This window comes from Eucalyptus grandis, chromosome 8, assembly GCF_016545825.1.
Source record: "Eucalyptus grandis isolate ANBG69807.140 chromosome 8, ASM1654582v1, whole genome shotgun sequence".
Lineage (NCBI taxonomy): Eukaryota > Viridiplantae > Streptophyta > Magnoliopsida > Myrtales > Myrtaceae > Eucalyptus > Eucalyptus grandis.
Window position 1 is genome coordinate 11,261,548 of NC_052619.1, and position 17,546 is coordinate 11,279,093.

The 17,546-nt window shown below is 40.0% G+C and overlaps 1 protein-coding gene across 1 annotated transcript in view; it reads left to right on the plus strand.

Moving 5' to 3' along the window:
• The first annotated feature begins 367 nt into the window (after positions 1-367).
• The window catches only part of LOC120286963 (MDIS1-interacting receptor like kinase 2-like), a 19,914-nt gene continuing 2,735 nt past the window's right edge, over positions 368-17,546 (plus strand). Inside the window, exons 1-5 of the mRNA XM_039299577.1 lie at positions 368-691; positions 3,097-3,196; positions 14,547-14,717; positions 15,101-16,129; positions 17,367-17,444. Coding sequence (XP_039155511.1) covers positions 368-691; positions 3,097-3,196; positions 14,547-14,717; positions 15,101-16,129; positions 17,367-17,444 — 1,702 coding nt within the window. The remainder of the gene's footprint in view (positions 692-3,096; positions 3,197-14,546; positions 14,718-15,100; positions 16,130-17,366; positions 17,445-17,546) is intronic.

A 17,546-nucleotide genomic window follows, 5' to 3' on the forward strand; every position in this document is an offset into this window, starting at 1 on the left:
AAAAAAAAAAAAAAAAAAGAAATCTTGGCCGCCAGTTTTTGGGGAATCGCCGGCAAGATTCTCCGGCGAGGGGCGTCGCGGGGGAAAGCTGCGTGGCGAGGAGCTCTGGCGTCTGGATCTCGGCTTGGCAGCGGCAGCGACTTCGCGGGCAGAGGCAAGACGGAGACGGAGCGCGGATCGCGGATCGTGGGTCGTCGGGCCGCGGGCTTCGAACGGTGGGGCACTGCAGGGACTGCAGGGGCCTCGGGCGGCTGCGGCGAGGAGCTCCGATGTCTAGATCTGGCTGTAGGGCGCGGCGTCCGGCGACGTCGTTGGGTCGCAGCGGGGACGAGGAGGCAGGGACGGCGTCGGATCTGGATCGGCTGCTATGGGGATCTCAGATCTGCAGGCGGCGAGCAGAGGCGGTGTCGGGGCGGCACGAGCTTCGGGTTGCAGCTCCGACAACGGATTGACAGGGCGGCGGCGCTGCTCGCGGGGGCTGGCGGACGCGGTGGAGGCGGATCGGTGGTGGTGCGGCCGCAGCGGCGCGGGGGCAGCGGTCGGCGATTGCAACTGGCGAAGGTCGGCGGCGAATCGGCGACGGCGGGGCAGCAGAAACGTCAGATCGTCGCCAGATCTGAGAGCTGCAGGCGACGGGACCGATCTGTTGGGTCGACAGGCGCCGGGGCTCGCGAACGGAGATGCGGCAGCGGTACGTCGGGAGGGCACGAGCTTCGGGCGCTGGGGCTCGCGATCGGAGATACGGCGCCGGTGCGGCGCCGGCGGGGTCGGGGGACCCTTGGGGAAGATGAACAGTCCCCGATTAGGGTTTCACCCTTTTTTTTTTTACTTTTTCTCTCTCTTACGTCACTTACTTTTCACTTTTTTTTTTTGGTGTTCTTTTTCACCCAACCGAAAAGAATCCCTTTTACTTTGCGCGTAATGTATTTTATAGGTCCAAAAATGTATCCTCACGACATATATTTTTTCCTTTTTTGCCATGTACGATATCTATACTAAATATGTTGTTGAAATATACATACCCCGCGCAATATTCCCTTTCGTATTTCTCGCATATTCTATCCAGAAAAAATTCTCTCTTTGCACAAAATACACCCCTTAATGTATATTACCTAAAAATATGAAAAATCTGAACAGAATATGTGAAAAATCTTCCTTTCACCGGCGGCCTAAAATTAAATAAAATGTTTCTAAACTATATGCCATGTGTGTGTGTGTGTTTTTTTTTTATTAACCCAAAAATTGTGCAAAAATTTAGGTGTCAAACACTTTTCTATCCCATCGATTTATCATTCTGGGGATTTATAATCGCTTTCCGCATGTCTTAAAAAATGAAAGGGTTGGCGATACTTAGTCTTGGGATATCGCATTATAAAATCGACCAAGTGAGAATGATGTGTGCGTGCCCGAGGATCGAAGCGTGACAGAAGATTTTATGCTACACCAAATATTTGACCTGTGCTTGCCAATCCCAAGAGAGAATTCTATCGCAAGAAATATCGTTTTGGTAGTTTCTCTGGCGTTTGCTTGCCTTAGAAGTGATATAAGTCACCGCCCTCAACCAAACAAGTTTTGGAGGCTTTTCTAGCTCCAAAACTAACGTTGGCCAAGCCCTTCTATTCAATCTCACGTGCGCTGCTCCAAAAAAATAATCAAGGAGTATGGTAGGAAGATGGATCAACGGAAACTTCGTCAAGCCTAAAAAAAGAGCAAGGACCATTAAGTCCTTGTCCCAATACTAGCAGATCAATTCCAACAATTTGAGGAGTTGATTGATACAATAATGCTGCGAATTGGCGAACATGGTTGAGCGTATCAAGTTTACTGCTTCTGCAGTTTTTAAGTCATGTCAAACTTTCTCTATACTAGCGAGGCTAGAATTTACTCAAGTAGCAATTACTGAGGAGTGAGAAGCCTTCATCAGACAGTCGTTTATTTTTCGTCTTTTTAGTAAGATCGGAATGCATGATAAATGATAATGTGTTGTTGTGGCCACAAAATTAGGCAACATAAGGATATTCACTACGTGTTATTCTGGATAGTTTCTATTTAGTGGAGGACTTGCTACTCAATTAAAGACGGCAAATTGACCAACGTTTCCTTTTCGATGGCTAAGGATCCGACATAGCGAAAACAACAAAAAACCACGGATTACTCTAGACGAACCGTGTTGGTCCAGCAATCAATACACGTCCGAAGTCCTTGGCTTGTTGACTTTTGAGGTGTGAACTCGCCAAAGACCTTCACTTATTGAATTTGTTCAGATTCTACTTGAATCAATCATTATTTCAGAGTTTACGATGGATGGAGGGCCTGCCACTTCGCAATCACGATGTTGCGGAATCAGAGTAAATCCAATGTAAAGAGACAATCAATCGTATAAATTAATTTTCGTCTTGAAAGGAAGTGCCACATGTATACTAAGTTACTAACCTTCGTTGATTACTTTAGCCGGAAAGTTTGGGTTTACTATCTGAAGTGAAAGAATGAGCCTTTTGTCTGTTTAAGCAAATTAAACTCTTGATAAACGTGCAAGAAAATCAAGAGGCTTCGAATTGATGACAGTTTACAGTTCCGTTCAAGTGAGCTTGATGAGCTTCAGATAGAAAATCAACGTGACTTGCTGAAAAGTAATGCCACATAGGAATTTTCGATAAAAAAAATCACCTGTTTAATTTATTTGATCTTATTTTAAAAATTATAATTCTTTAATGATCACTTTAAAATTTATGGTATCAAATGAGCGTTGTACAAAAGTTATCATTTAGTTAAAGTCCTTATTCTGTCCACTTTTATTGTCCAGGCTTTAGAAACAAAGTAAAGCACTTGACGGAAGTGAGACACTGGAGCATAATTAGGCTCTACGTTTTGCTTGCACCGGCGATGCATGTTCTTGATTTGTGAATACATGGCGAGGGGGAATTTATTTTCCACGTTGAGAAATGACATCAAAGTGATGGAACTAGATTGGCCCAAAAGAGTGCATGTCATCGGGATGTGGCGAACCCCTTGTCTTACTTGCGCCATGGTTGTGCTAAGTTGATTGTTCATCAAGATGTATCTAGCAACAACATATTACTCAACACTGAAATGCAGGCTTTCATGTCCGATTTTGGCATAGCGAGACTCCTAGATCCGGACTCTTCATCCAATTTCACTGCAACTATTGTTGGTACGCATGGATACGTAGCACCAGGTGAGCAATCTCAATTGGTTTTTGTTGGGAATAACGGATCCCCGAAAAGCGGATTCGACACTAAATCGAACTCCTAAATCAATGCGGAAGACGAAGCCCGGGATAAACACGTATCACCGATCGTAAAGTACACCACGGATTTGAGCGTACCTTGTTAGCCACAGATTAGACACCGACGCCGATAAGAGGAAGAAAATCTGGCCCTGTTCGATCCGATGAAGCCTTGAAGGGAAGAAGAAAATGCCGTATGCCTTACTGTTTCTTCTTTTTCTTTTTGGAGAGAGAGAGCGCGCGGGAGAGAAGAAGACGTACGTTTTTCCTACGGTGTCATCTCTCTCTCTCCTCCCTTTATATCTTCCCCCATCCACGGGCCCTATTCCCGTGGGCCGGGCCTTTGGGCCCAAAGATGGGCGGACGGGCCTTAAGCCCATCTCATATAAAACCATCATCTCCCACTTGCACATGGTGGGTTGAACATGATTCTCTTTACCTCTCTTCAACATTCATACCGGTGAATAATCCGTGCGACCAGCATACTTTGAGAGCTCGTTGCTATACATCTGTTAGGAATATATAGCAGCTCATAATGGGCGTCATACTCCGAGTAGATTTAGTATGCAGTACCTAGATCGATTGATCACATTTATATCTCTCTGATCTCTTTCAAACAATGATATATATATTGTATTCACAATTATGATTATCACAAAGACAGTCATAATTGGTTAACCGGTGAATACAAAACTATAATGTGATTCTCCAAAATCGATCTTCCTCTTCCCTTCAAACTCTCAATTTCAGTTCAACTTGCTTTTCTAGAAATGCCCCATTAGATCGAATCAAACTCATGATCATTGACAACATCCTAAGATAGCAAACATTAAATATAAATATTGAGAATAAGTAAAAGTCATGAGGGGACTAAAAATTGAGGAACTCTTTTCCTCAAGAGTCTCACATGACATAAAAGTTGAGATCAAACTTTTGCCACTCTTATTGGTCGTTTCATGCATACGTAGTATGAAATACGTATTACGGTATTAACTCATTTCCCATGGAGCGTATGTCTACACCTTCAATACCGTACAGATGATAGTTCAGACATACCCAATGTCTAACTTGAGTTCACGTATCTACTCATTCACAAAATTCATCGAACTCACATCGGCATCATAGACAGATAAAGTAAAATATGTGGGGTATTTTACTTTCGGACATAGTAAGTATTATGTCATCATCTTAACACCCAGTTAAGGCGACATACGTATTTTAAGCTTGAGCTCTCGATTATCACCTAGATAATAAGCTTAAAAAACAGTCTCATCTCTATTTATCACACAGTAAATAGAGGCGATTACCCGTGTGAGTGGGCTAATCTTATATCTGTCCGACATACTTTCTCAAGTTAAAGTAATGCACTGAGCATTAAGATGCATAAAGATCAAACAAAGATTCATAGGCATTAATGATGAAAAACACAAATTCATCAAATGTGAACACTTCAGGGAAATTATAATCTAGTACATCATCCTCTACGCAATCCTAGAGATTTCATATGGCCACAAAACACATATCTAGGTATTGGCTTTTTCATAGGATTTGCTACCATTCTATGCGTAGTATGTACTTTAAGTTCACATCTTTTCGTGCAATTATATTCTTGACAAAAGTATACTTGGTATCTTTATGTTTGGTCTTGCCATGATATTTTGGATCTTTGGTATACGCTTTTACTGCTTGGCTATCACAGTTAACCAACAATGAATCTGCAGCACTTCAAATAACACCTAAATGATCCAATAATCTCTTAAGCCAAACATCTTCTTATACTGCTGCTGATAATGCCACGAACTCAGTTTCCATCGTGGACAAGGCTATACACTTTTGTTTCTTACTGCTCCAACATATGGTGCCATTATTCGGTAAGAAAACAAACCCAGAGGTAGATTTTCTTTCATCTAAATCTCCTCTCCAATCAGCATCAGAATAGCCTTTGAGTTGCAAATCCTTTCCATAATTAACTCAACGTATAATCAGCAGTCCCCTTTAGATACCTTAGTATTCATTTAACGGCTTTCTAACGTGCTTAACCTGGATTGGATTGGTATCTACTCACCATTCCAACTGCATAACATATGTTAGGTCTTGTACACATCATAGCGTACATCAAGCTCCCAATAGCACTAGCATAAGGAACATATTTAGTTTGTTCCTTCTCTTGTGGAGTCCTTGGACACAATCTATGGCTCAATCCTTCACCTTTTGCAATAGGAGTGTCCATGGGTTTAAAATCCCATATCCTTCAATTCAAAATTAGAAGACAACCAACTTTTGACAGTATTGACAAGCTCCATATTGCTTCTGGCAATTAATATATCATCAACATATAATGATATGATCACAAATAGACCTTTGAATCTTTTGATATATATACAATGATCCTCATCTATCATTGTAAAATCATATGCCATTATGGCATTATGAAAACGTATATATCATTGTCTTGACGACTGCTTAAGGCCATATATCGACCCCCAAAGTCGACATACCTTTTCTTCTTGGCCTTTCACTATGAAACCAGCAGGTTGTTCCATATATATATATATATATATATATTTCTTCCTCTAATTCTCCATTGAGGAAAGCAGTCTTTACATTCATTTGATGTAACTCAAGATCCATACTAACCACTTTTGCCAGAATAATGCGAATCGAGGTAAATCTCACTATAGGAGAAAATGTTTCTTCATAATCAATTCATTCCTATTGATTATACCCTTAACCACAAGGTGAGCCTTATGCCTTTCTATCGAGCCATCAGTCTTTTGCTTTATTTTGAGAACCCACTTGTTCCCAATAGCTTTGTGTCCTTTTGGAAGATCAACCAGTTTCCCAAACTTGGTTTGATTTCTTTGACTCAATTTCCTCTTCCATTACATGAATCCATTTTTTTCCTTACTAGGGCAATTCAGAGCCTCATTAATATTTCTTGACTCATCCTCATCTTGTGGAGCAATCATAAAAGTTTCTCCTTCAATGTCAAAATGTCGATGGGGAATACTTTGGCGACTTGTTCGCTATATGGGAGATTGTACACTTAGCACATCATTCCCCATTATGCTCCCACTCGGATTAGATAATGACGATATCATCTCATCATGTAATTGTAATTGAGAATGAGTTGAATTCAATTCATCACTTCTCATATTACTCCCACTTGGACGAACCTACCAATATCATTATCTTGATCCAAGGTTTCAAATAGGGAACAATCTTCCCCTATTTTGCCCTTCTTAGGAAATTCATCCACTAAAAATGTGACATCCCGTGATTCAAATTCAGTTATACTCCAACTTTCCTGCTCACCTACGAACACATACCTTTTCGAGTGTTCGGAGTATCTCATTAAAATACTCTTATTTCCTTTAGGACCCAATTTCCCAAACTTGTGAGATGACTCATGAGTATAGACAGTACAACCCCATGACTTAAGAAAACTTAAGTCCGGTTTTCTACCTGTCCATAACTCATATGGAGTGGAACTAACTAATTAGGAAGGCATCCAGTTAAGTATATAGGCAGTAGTTAATAACGCATCACTCCAAAAAGTGATATGTAAGTTAGCATGCGCCATCATGGACCTAACCATTTCCAGTAGGGTTCTGTTTCTTCTCTCTGCAACACCATTTTGTTGAGGAGTATATGGAATAGACAACTGTATTTCTATTCCTTTTCATCACATTATTTTCTGAACTCATCCGATAAATATTCTCGACCTCGATCGGATCTCAATACTTTTATTTTCTTGTCTAATTGATTTTCTTCCAAGTTCATAAACCTTTTGAAACAACATAATGCTTCAAATTTATAAGAAATCAAATGGATATATCCGAATCGAGTATAATCATCTATAAAAGTGATGAAATAAACAGCCCCATGCATTCTTCTCACATTCATTGAACCACAGACATCATAATGGATTAAATGCAGAGGAAATTCAGCTCTTTATCTTTTCCAAATGGTTTCCTTGTCGTTTTCCCTACTAGGCAATGCTAACATCTAGGCAAATCGACTTTTTCAATGTTGCCCAACAAGCCCTTTTTGGCTAGTCTATTTATACATTGTTGGCCAATATGACCAAGTCTAGCATGCCACACATTCACATCATTATCACATGAAGTAAAAGACGTGAAATGAGGGAATAACAAATATTGACATCACCACAGTCAACATTCAGTACAATAAAACCATCCAGAAAGTGACCACAATCATAGTAGTTTGTATCCAAATACAAATCTACACCGCTATTACGGAAGTTCACACTAAAACCAAGCTTAACCAACACCAAAACAGACACTTAAATTTCGACGAATCTCCGGAGCATATAGATCATCATGTAGGAACAAGTTGCGTCCACCACGCATGTTCAATTGGCAAGTGCCAATCGATTTAACTTCATCTCTGGAGTTATTTCCTACATAGATCCACTTAGTTCCAGTTAGTACTCGTCGGAATTCCACGAAGGATCCTCTATCCTTCGCTACATGATCTGTTACTCCTGAATCTACAGTCCACAAAGGATTGGATTCAGCTAATAATTCAGAACTTGACACATAATCAAAGTTCTCAAATGTACAAGAGGTGTTTACTTTTTTCGGCTCACAACAGTCGTGAGCATAGTGACCCTTCTTGTCACAATTGTAACACCTCACCCTTGACATTTTCTTCACTTGAGGACGTTTTCCTCTCTTGTGTTGGTTAATTCTTGATCTCTTGCAATAAGGACTTGATCCTTTGCATTCCCACATATTGAACGAATCAATACGCTTGCGCTTAGAGCTCAAAGCCATTTATGAGCTAGGACCAGCATAGCCAATATCTATTTTCGGCTCACATGCCGTCAAGCGGTCCTTTACCAGCTCAAGGTGGCGCACATAACATGGTCAAGAGCTTCTAGTGCTTCTAGCTTTTCCAGCACATATTGAATCTTCATATTCAATATTCCACAATTGTTGCCGTTCACATCAGCAATTACGTTCTTAGTTGCTGAATCCATCAATCTGAACACATCAGACTTATATGCACGAATAATTAATGCATATCATTTATGCATCCCTTTTGCACAGACCCATCATATTAATGAACAATTTCAAGTAAGGTTTTAGAATCAAAAGGTCACTACGTTTCCAATCATCCTCCAAAATCCTAACTTAAAACTATCATTAATATGATTGTTATATGCAAAATCAATTCTATGAAGCTACAAAAACTTCTAAACTACTCACAGCTAATTACCCACAGCAACCAGCAATAACATAAAGCAACAGATAATTTAATATCCAATAGAATAACTATGCTTTCACATAATACAACAATCCATTACACTAAGTAATATACACAGAAGAAAATATCAACTTAGAAAAAGATATTCACACTCAATAACATCTCAAACTAATCTAAGAAATAAATAGGAATGCCCCTTCTAATCTATCACCAAAACATCTCGAGAAAACGAAGGCACATTTGCCAACCATGAAAAAACTTTTGGAGAGCTCTCATGTCGCCACCAAGGCGCATTCACTCTGGGCCATGTGGTGCTCAATCTAAGGGTTGAAGTTTTGGCCAACTCAATCCTATAGTACTCTCTTACAAAAGCTTCCACTAGCCCCCTGTAATCCGGGACCACGTTGACCTCCCATAGCCGATCTAACACTTTGCTTGCCATTCGGAGTGGAAGAGTGTCCATCAAAACCGCACCATCTCAAAGTTCGGCATAAGATAACCATTCCGATGATTTCTTGTATCATCGATTGACCTTGACCATGTGTGATACTAAATCACCATCAAGCCACCGATAATCGCCTAACTCTTTCATCAGCCTTTTCAGTCTAGCTCTTTCTTCGTCCGTTCTTGGGATTGCAGGTATCCGTGCATAACGCATCATAGTTCCTGCAACAAATGCAGAACTAAAATGGATCACTTTTAATCCACAATTAAACAAAATGGAAAATACATAAATTTCCATGATTCATGCAACAAATGCAGAATAAAAAATGGATTACCTATACAGATATAATTGAAAAAGAAACAATTTTTTTTTTTTTTTTCGGTCAACGGTCAACGGGTCAACGGTCGTGGTCGTCGGACCGGACGGACAGGTCGGCGATTCAGGCGAACGGACGGCACGTGCCGCGCGCGTGCGCGGCTGACGTCACGCAGGCGTCATCCGGCACGTGCGCGCGCGTGCCGGTGTCCGCGGTTCGGGTCAGGTTGGATCGCCGGTCGGGTCGCCGGCCGGTGACCGCCCGGCGAAACGTCGTCATTGCTGACGTCATCGACGCGTCATGTCCGTCGACCAGCGCGTGCCGGTTCGCCGGCCGGTGGCGCGCACGCGCTGGGCGAGCCAGCGCTTCCGGGCGCGTCGCGCCCACGCGCAGCGCCTTCCGGCCGCGCGTATGGGCGCGTGCGGCGTCGCCCGGCGGCGCACAACCTGTCCCCGGACTCGTCTCGACGAGCCCTTTCTCCCTATATAATCAGAATTCGATTTCGACTTGCAAAAACTCGGAAAAATGGGCGAACAGCACTCGGGTGTCGGGATTTCTCGCCCCGATCCGTGCCGGCCGATTTTTTTCGCGAAAATTCAATCAAAAACATCAAACAGGTCGGGAAAACGTGAACTAGGGCTGTGATACCAGTGTTGGGAACAACGGATCCTTGAAAAGCGGATTCGACACTAAATCGAACCCCTAAATCAATGCGGAAGACGAAGCTCGGGATAAACACGTATCATCGATCGTAAAGCACACCACAGATTCGAGCGTACCTTGTTAGCCACAGATTAGACACCGACGCCGATAAGAGGAAGAAAATCTGGCCCCTGTTCGATCCGATGAAGCCTTGAAGGGAAGAAGAAAATGCCGTATGCCTTACTGTTTCTTCTTTTTCTTTTTGGAGAGAGAGAGCGCGCGGGAGAGAAGAAGACGTACGTTTTTCCTACAGGTGTCATCTCTCTCTCTCTCCTCCCTTTTATATCTTCCCCCATCCACGGGCCCTATTCCTGTGGGCCGGGCCTTTTGGGCCTAGCATGGGCGGACGAGCCTTAAGCCCATCTCATATAAAACCATCAGTTTTACTGAAAAAGAGTGTTATGACGATAATCAACGTCGTTACAGCCCCCCTTATGCATTCCAGAACTTGTTTAGTTGGCCTTATCAAACTAATATATGTTATGGCTATAACTATCACCTAGAGGGGGTGAATAGGTGATTGTGCGAAAAAAAAAAATATCTTAATAGAAATTGCAATGAAACACCACTAGAGATGGAAAGAGTTGATCAAATTTTACCGATGTGCAATTCTATCAAAAAATTAAAGAGATAGGGATAGAGAATTGCACACACAAGATTATAGTGATTCGGCTTTTGCAAGCCTATGTCTACTCTCCCGGACTACAATCTATTGGCTGAAATCTACAAAAGAGAACCAATTAGAGGTTACAAAATCTGAGCTATCTAAACTGAAGCTCGTGTGTATCACTCCTCACACACTCTCGAGCTCTAAATGCTTACACAATGATGCTCACAAAGATGAATAAATTTAATCACAGAATACTGTTCGGACTTTGGAATTGCAAGCTTCAATTCCCTTTTAGTCTAAGCTAACCGTTGGACATATCTTCAAAAGGATAATACATCCAATCTACCTGTTGGCCTGGATCTTGTCAAAAAGGTCTGATGGCTTCAAGATCGCCAAGAATGAGGCTTCCCATAGATTCTGGTGCCCATACAATAGTTCGGGTTTCCATGAGTCAAGAGCCTTTACTTAGAAAGAATAAAATGTCTCAATAAGATTGTTCTAGGAGGGTTTAATCTTCGATGAATTGTTTGAAGACTTTCCTTTTGAAACACCTTATAAATGTGGCAAGAAATCCAGCTAATTGTTACTAGCTATTGCACAAGAATAGTCTCCTTCCTTTTGATAGAATACATAAGGAAGGAAATCCTAGCCACGACTCTAAATCTGAATGAAATCATTTGATTGTATCCTATTAGACTTTCTATTTGAAAAATACTTTTCATCATAAACAAAGTCTTTACTATGGATAAGTTTTGTCAATCTTCAAAATCTTTTAAGGAATGTCTTCTCAACAACAATAACTTTTATAGCCTTCTTTCATGCTAAATTTCAATACATAAAGATTTGGGCATTCCTGCTGCTTAGACCTTGCCTTATTCATCCAATAGCCCAAACAATTTCTAAACAGAGTGACAATTTCACAGGTTGTTTTGGTCAAAATTTTATGAGAAAGTTTTCTTATTTCCTAGCTTTGATTCAATAGAAGATATGTTTATTTCATGCAGTCATTGTACCAAGTTGGTAAATAAGTTCCTATGCTATCGATCATTAAGAGCAAGATTTCAATGATGATACGTGTTGAAGGCTTTGATTGACATCCAGGTGTCCCTCATTTGTAACAGAAAATGTTGATTGATAACTAGTTTAAAATTCATATCTGATATCCAGGTTCTAACTCTAGAGATATGACTATAAGTTTGTGACTCTCTCTCTTTTTCATAGAGCTCGCTTACAGTTTGGTGGTTAACGAGAAATTTGATGTATGTAGCTTCAGAGTTGTGGCGATGGAAACACTGATGGGCAAGCTTCTGGCAAAGATCATCTCGGTGCTATTGACCTCAGAAGGATAAGATGTGATGTTAATTGATATGATAGACCTGCGCTTGCCCATTCCCAAAAAGAGTTCAGTTGCGAGAAACATTGTTCAAGTGATTTCTCTGGCGCTTGCTTGCTTAAGTGCAGACCCAAAGTTACAACTGACAATGAAACAAGTTTCTGAAGCTTTTTTGGCTTGAAAAATGCCAATGATCAAGCCCTTCCATGCAATCTCATTGATGCAGCTCCGAAAAAATCTAATTGACACATTAACATTTACAGGGTCTACTTAACAGCTAAATTGACTAAGTACATTCTTGATACATAAGAAGAAATCGGTATCTTGGATGAATTTCATAGTGTAGGGTACTTTTTGATAGAATCTAAGTACAATTAGTTCATGCGTGATTTCAAGGACCAGATCGTTGAATCTTTTCTGATTTTCCTAATAAAAACTTCATTACCGTCATCGTTTTTATTTACTCAATAATTGACGCAAATTTTCAAATTTTATTCACCGCCAGCGGTTTTCCGTTCATTTTGGTTGAACACAACCTATTACATGTGGCTCAAAGAAATCAAATTAAAGAAGACTCTTGAAAGATATGGATGGGGTGGAAAAATTGTAAATTGGTTTTGGGGCTGCCAAAATTGAACTCAGGCAAAGTATTTCGGAAGCTATTTTTGACTTGAGTCGTCTTGTTCCACTGACCATACAAATTCAACAGATAGTTTTCGTATTGCAGTTTCTTGCAATTTCTCAGCAATCTTTTGGGACATTAAACGAAATAATTAAAATGGAAGTTATAAATGGATTAGTGGATGATTAGAAGGGCCGGCAGAAGTTCAATTATTCAACAACAACAGCGTCCTCAAAGCAATAATAACCAATTTCAGAAACATAAAGGTACTCCTTAAATAATTGGGAGTTAACCTTTGAGTGAGACTGGAGAATTTTATATGGTCCACCAGAAAAATTTAGTTTTGTTCATCCGAAATTATGGCTCTTGTTGAACTTTGGACATTTATTAATGGATATGTTTGGATAATCTCAGTTATCTAATTTCCCATCTAGTTCTTATGCCTCACTTTGTATTTCAATGTACAACAAAAGCATGCAATCAGAGACATTAGAGAAACATGGAAGTTTCTTGTCGATGAGGAATAATGATGGGAGAATTGTATATGAAGACATAATAAATTCAACGGAAGAGTTCAATATTATATATTGCATAGTGAGTGGATGTTACGGTAGTGTCTATATGGCGCAATTGCCCAAGGAAAATCATGGCATTGGAGAAACTTCACCGTCTTGAAGCAGAGGATCCATCTTTTGGCAAGAGCTTATAAAATGAAGTCAAACAATTGATAGAAGTACGATATAAAAGCATAATGAAGCTTCATGTTTTCTGCTTACACAAAGCGATGTGTGTTCTTGATTTATGAGTACATGATGGAAGAGGAAGTCTACTTTGTGTTTTGACAAATAATTCGAATAGGATCACTATCGTTGATGCACAGCATGCTTTGGTATTTATAGTGTGATTGGAATTGCAAGAATCTTTCTCTTTCTAAGTTGAAAGCTTGTTAGTCAAAAAAAGAAAAGGCTGAAAGTTGGTCCATGACTTTTCCCTTACGGTGGGTTAGAAATTTTTAGGGCCAATCACCTAGTAGAAGTTTCATAAAGACCTTGACTTCCCATGAACCATTGACCACGTACTGATCCAAAGTCAACACATGTAAAACCCTAACAGATCATGACTTCTTGATGGATGTGCACAAGATCCATCCTTACATCGTTTAAATCTTTTTCTTTTGGCTGGTATGCTTGTTTAGATTCTAATTGAATCACAAAATTGCGAAATTAAGAGATTTGCAAGAGCAGAATATTTTGTTTGCTTGAAAATTAGTGGCATAACAAATCGAAGATCTAAAATTACAACAACGATTTTCCTAACTTGAAAATTCATTGTGGTATTAATTTAATATTAAATCATCAAATTGATTTGCTTGGAATCAATGCCACATACGAATTTCTAGTAAAAAAATCATCTATGTAACTTAAGTAAGGTAAAAATTATGACATTTAAATGATTATTTTAAAAGTTATAACATTACTAGTCTTTATATCATTCAATTTTATCAAGCAAGAGATGGTGTGAAGCATCGAAGGCCGAGCATGTCACAACACTCGACTCGTGATTTTATCCATATCAATAGCTATCGCTCATTTTATGTTGCATAAAATAATACATGATGAAGATCCATGTATCATTAGTATTTACCAACTCTTTCAGGAATTTACGAGAACAGAAGAAGATCTGTTTTTTTTTTTTTTTTTTTAATAGTCCTTGATGAAGCAATGTGTAGTAATTAGTTCCCCTTTTACAGCCCTACGAATTGATGGCAACTCCGTCATCTCAAAAGAAAAAGGAAGGGAGGAAAGAGTAAAAGAGTTACAGTAAGTGTCAAGTCAATAAAAAGATAACGCGTGAACGTGGAAATTGTGTTTCCTTTGACGCGTTAGTCTAACGTCTCGCTTTACTTTATAAGTGCCGTAGTCCATTGAATATGGAAATAACAAGTGACTAAGGCTGCAACATGATAAGCGTAATTTGCAACATGTCCTTAGCTGTACTAATTACTATAGTTTTCTCCTTCTACAATTCGATTGTTGCAGCACCAGCACCCTCTATTGAGTCAGAGGCAAGTGCACTTCTCCACAGCGGGTGGTGGCCTCCCTCCGTCACTAGCAACACCACCTCACCTCATCGTGCATGGCCTGGGGTAAGGTGCGACGCCTCTGGGAGCATTGAAAGGATTGTCTTGCCATATGAGTACCGAATAGGAGGTAATTTCAGCAAAATGAACTTCTCTCTACTTCCAAACCTTACCTTTCTTGATCTCTCTTCTAATGGACTGACCGGCAAAATCCCCCTTCAAATATGTACTTTGTCGAGGCTAACAAAGCTTAAGTTGTTCTCAAATTCTCTCACTGGCGAGTTGCCTCCCTGTGTCCAAAAGCTCACTACGCTTCAATATCTTGATATCAGCTTTAATCACATCAGTGGCTCTATTCCTCCTGAGTTGGGTCGCTTGCAAATTTTACAATACCTCAATTTTACGTCAAACGAATTAGATGGTCGCATTCCGTCTTCTATAGGGAAATTGACGAGCTTGAGTAATCTCTGTTTGCAAGGAAACAAACTCAGTGGAACTATTCCTTCGAAATAGGAGATTTAAGACGTCTCGAGCATCTAGATTTGAGCTTGAACAACTTAGTTGGGAAAATCCCTGTTGAACTTGAGAAACTGAGCTACTTGTACAGTCTGGACCTTCACAACAATTCTCTTTCTGGCTCAATTGCCACGTGTAAATCATTGTTTTCCCTAAATAACCTCAACTTATCATACAATCGATTCAAGGGCCCAATTCCAGATAATCTCAGTGCTGCTTTTCCTGATACCGCTTTTCTTGGCAACAAAAATTTGTACCAGTATAGAAGAAGGTCCAGCACAATTCATTACATGATGATCATTCCGCTGCCTGCAACATTCATTTCCTGTATAGTCATCGTATCTTGCTTCCGATTTCGACGTTTCCTATCTTGCTTCCGATTTCAACGTGCAACAAAGAGCGTGCAACCTGAGACTACAAAGAAAGATGGAAATTTCTTATCAATATGGAATTATGATGGGAGGATTGCATATGAAGACATAATCAATGCAACGGAGGACTTCGACCTCAAATATTGCATTGGGACTGGTGGTTATGGTAGCGTCTATAGAGTGCGATTGCCCAATGGGAAAGTCGTGGCATTGAAGAAACTTCATCGTCTTGAAGCACAGGATCCATCCTTCGACAAGAGTTTTCGGAATGAAGTGAAACACTTGACAGAAGTAAGGCATAGAAGCATTATCAAGCTCCATGGTTTTTGCTTACACAGGCGATGCATGTTCTTGATTTATGAATACATGGAAAATGGGAGTCTATTCTGTGTTTTAAGAGATGACGTCGAAGCAGTAGAAATGGATTGGTCTAAAAGAGTCGATCTCGTCTGCGATGTGGCACATGCTTTGTCTTACATGCACCATGATTGCACTCGGCCAATTGTTCATCGAGACATATCTAGCAACAACATCTTATTGAATAGCAGAATGCAAGCTTTTGTATCAGATTTTGGCACAGCAAGACTTCTGAATCATGAGTCCTCATCTAACTTCACTGCAAATATTGCTGGCACCTATGGATACATTGCACCAGGTGAGCAATACTTTATGCTTCATATATATATATATATATATATATATATATATATATATATATATATATTTTATCCTGAAAGTTACTACTTGAGGTACAAGTCAAATAAATGACATTGCAGTAAGTTTCACTATCCATGCACATCAGTGACTTGTAGACTTTTATTGTACTAGCCAACAATAGCTAGGGATTGGTTGTGCCCCGATTGGCAAAATGTCCCCCCCCATGTCCCCCTGAACCACCTTGTTCGCTGTGGCTTTGACTCTTGTATTCGTTTTATTTATTCCTATATGTTTTAATATTTTTGGAAAATGAATATTTATTTTGTATTCTACTAACAAACTATACTTTTATGTTGCATCTAAGTAAAAGCATGTCGGAATAGTAAGAATTTTAGATTTTGTATTACATCTATATTGTTATTACTAAATCAGTCATCTATTATACGTTTATTGTGGAAAAAAAAAAAACTCTTTTCAAATAAAAATTGGAGTGGCAAATGGAGCGGGTGGGGTGCCGCACATAGTTATGTGGGGCAGGATGGATAGGAAAAAGTTGCCCCTCGCAGGGTGGCGACGAGGCAGGCGGTTAAGGGTGTAGTCATCCTGTCTGAAGCCTCAATTATTACGTAAATGATAATCATTATACTTCTCTATTTTTCTGTTTTTCTGTTCCTCATAATAGGTTTAGAATATAAATTTGTTTGGTATTGTAATTTCATTTTTTTATTTTTGGATCAGATTTTTACTCCTAAAATAGATTTGGACTAGAAATTAGAAGTCAAAACTTTTAGCTTTTCTATTTTTGAAATATAAGTGAGAAATGAAATTTTTCTTATTGTTTACTCTCATCATCGCCCGCCTATCGCCGGTCGCCGAACATCGGCCACCAGCTGCCCCTCTCTCGACCACCCGCCGCCGCTCACCGGACACCACCCGCTCACCTCCTGTTGCTGATCACCAGCCATCAAACGCCTGCCGTCGATTGCCTGTTGGCCACTAGATACCAAATGCCTCCTACCATCACTCGGAAGGGAGAAATTTTGTGTTGTTACCAAATTAATTACTATTTCAAGAACATAAATTTTATAAGGTTATCAAATGCGTAGTTTTGTTCAGAAACTTGTCCGGAGAATAAAATAGAAAATTCTATTTCTAGCTAGAAATCGATTCTTGGAACATAATGGTTATCATTCACATTCTAAAGTTTTGTATGCCTTTTGTATTCTTTTTTACAGAGCTCGCATATACTTTGGTTGTTAATGAGAAATGCGATGTATATAGTTTTGGAGTGGTAGCCATGGAAACAATGATGGGTGAGCATCCAGGAGATATTGTATCTACCTTGTTGACATCCTCTGGAGAAGATATCATGCTACATAAAATTCTAGACCAACGGTTGCCTTTTCCAAGACAGA